The sequence below is a fragment of the Aureococcus anophagefferens genome (assembly GCF_000186865.1).
Source record: "Aureococcus anophagefferens unplaced genomic scaffold AURANscaffold_11, whole genome shotgun sequence".
NCBI classification, from domain to species: domain Eukaryota; class Pelagophyceae; order Pelagomonadales; family Pelagomonadaceae; genus Aureococcus; species Aureococcus anophagefferens.
The window spans coordinates 536,844-539,343 of record NW_008705571.1 but is presented as its reverse complement, the minus strand read 5'-3'; the positions used below and the strand labels follow the sequence as shown (position 1 = coordinate 539,343).

The window sequence follows — 2,500 nt, the reverse complement described above, 5'->3', positions numbered from 1 at the left end:
CGTCGCGGAGCCGCTCCGCGACCGTGACCTCGGCCGCCGGCAGACCCGTGCCCTGGTTCGCGAGGAGCACGAAATAGGCCAGGCCCGTCCTGTAGGCGTGGCGCCCCGTCATGAGCGCCGCGCGCGTCGGCGTGCACATGGGCTGCGCGTAGAAGCGGTCGAGCACCAGCGACTCGGCCGCGAGCGCGTCGATGCGAGGGGAGGCGATGCGCCCCGGCCCGCCGTCGCGGTGCGCGTAGCCGACGTCGTTGCGCCCGAGGTCGTCCGCGAGGAACACGATGAGGTTCGGCGGTCGCTGCTTCGCTGCGGCGGATGCGGGCCGCGCGACGACGCGGTCCGTCGTCGTCGTTTTGTCGCGGCGCAGGCCCAAGACGAGGCCGAAGACGAGGGCGCCGACCGCGACGCTCGCCAGCGCGCGGATCGCGGAATTGGTGCTGAATGTCGATTTTGGCTGTGTTTGTTGCGACGACATGGTGTGTTTCGTAGGTGTGGAGCGCGTCTTTGTGCGCTGGACGAGGACCGTCTCGGTTGTGGCCATGCTTCTGCCACAAGGACGCTCGCTGATATCAATATGCACTGATAGTTGACGGCAACACCCGCGTCTTGCGCAAGCCTGCGGCATGGTGAGAGACGCCAGTAGCGTGCTACAGCAGCGTTGAATCACGCCGATAGCGTACTGAAACGATGCCAACCCAGTTCCAACTGCATTTCCATCCATCGCTGCGCAGCAAGATCGTCAGCGGCGCGAAGACCGCCACCACCCGGCTGCGCGGCGAGGACGACCCGAACTCGACGCTCGAGGCGCTGCGCGCGGCGCTGGCGCGCGGGCCGCAGCGCTGCGCAGCGCTGACGGACGACGGCACCTTCGCCGAGCTCGACGTGCAACGCGCGCGGTCGCTCCGTTTCGCTGACGTCGACGACGAACTCGCGCGGCTCGAGGATTGCCACACCGCCGCGGAGCTCCGCGCGCTCGTGCGCCGCTTCTATCCGGACGTCGCCGACGACGCCCTGTTCGACGTCTTCCACTTCACCGTCGCGCCGCCGCGCGGGATCCCCTGGGCGCTCGCCGGCGTCGAGTGACGGGAATGCTTCTTCGCGCGACAGCACCCTTGGTAGGCGCTCGCGGCGCTCGTCGTCGCGATCCAAGTCCTGGGCAAGCTCGGCGACGTCTTCGGCGTCGCGCTCGTCGTCGACCGGCCACTCGCGCTCCTCGCGCTCAACGCCAACGACCTGCACTGCGCGCTGACGGGACGCGTGCCGCTCGCGCCCTGGTTTTGCGTCGCCCTCGCGCGACGACTGTTGGAGGACCCCGTGTTCTACTACGTCGGCCGGCGCTACGAGGATCGCGGCGCGGCGTGGCTCCGGGGCCGCGGCGTGCCCGAGAAGGCGCTGCGCTGGTGCCGCGACGCGTCGGCCTGGGCCGTGGTCCTCGAGCCCAACGCCATCGTGTGCGCCCTCGCCGGCGCCGCGCGCATGCCCGTCGCGCGGTTCGCGGCCCTCAACGTCGGCGGGACCGTGGCGCGCCTCTCGGCGCTGCGGCTCCTCGCGGGCCACCCGAAGATGGGCGCGGTCCTGGACTTCGTCGCCGCGGCGCGCGCGCCCCTGCTCTGCGGCGCGGTCGTTGCCGCGCTGCTCCCCCACGCGGTGTCTAAGGCGCGGGGTTAGTCCTCGTCCTTCAAAGACGACTTCGACGAGGTCCGCGCGGCCGATTTCTTGCGCTTGCGCTTGGGCTTGGCGGCCGCGGCCCAGCAGACGTGGAGGTAGACGAGGACGTCGGTGAGGAACTGGTGGCGCTTCTCCGGCGCGAGGGCCATCTTGAAGGTGCGCGGCGCGAGCGAGTGGAGGAGCTTCACCCACTTGGGCATGTCGCGCCAGGTCGCCGCGAGGTCGACGCGGCGGTCGCTCGCGGCGTAGTAGACGCCGAGCTGGCCGATCGTGTGGACGACGCAGGCGAGCTCCGAGTCGTCGCCGCCGTAGCGCGTCAGGAGCCGCTTCCACATGCCCTCGCCGACCTGGGCCGCGCCGGCCGGGTCGGCCTCGAGCTTCGCCGCGAGCTTCTCGAGCGCGGCGGTCACGGGCGGCGCGACGCGCGCGACGAGCGCCGCGACGGCCGCGCGGCGCGTCCCCGCGGCCGGCGCGGCGTCCGGCGCGGCGTCCGGCGCCGGCGCGGCGTCCGGCGCGGCGCCGGCGGCGGACTTGGCGCCCGCGAGCGCGCGCTCGAGCTCCTCGACGCTCGCGGCGGTCGCGAGGTTCGGGCAGGGCCCGGACCCCGGCGCGCAGCAGGCGCAGGCCAGGAGGAACCCGAAGGGCGCGTCGGCCTTGGCGGGATCCGGCGGCGGCGGCGGCGGCGCGCCGCGCGCGCGCCGCGCCGCGCGGTCGTCGTCGCCGGCGTCGCGGCGGTAGCAGCGGACGACGGCGTCCAGCGCCATGGGCACGACGGGCGGCGCGCTCTGGGCCGCGGCGGCGGCCGCGCGGGGCTCGCGGCGCGACCGCTTGCGCG

General features: G+C 73.5%; 1 protein-coding gene across 1 annotated transcript in view; it reads right to left on the bottom strand.

Moving 5' to 3' along the window:
• The window catches only part of AURANDRAFT_2707 (hypothetical protein), a gene marked incomplete at both ends in the record, with an annotated part of 1,053 nt that extends 734 nt beyond the window's left edge, over positions 1–319 (bottom strand). Inside the window, one exon of the mRNA XM_009039247.1 lies at positions 1–319. This exon is cut by the window's left edge and continues 734 nt beyond it. Within this exon, the coding sequence (XP_009037495.1) occupies positions 1–319 (319 nt within the window).
• Positions 320–2,500: the final 2,181 nt, after the last annotated feature.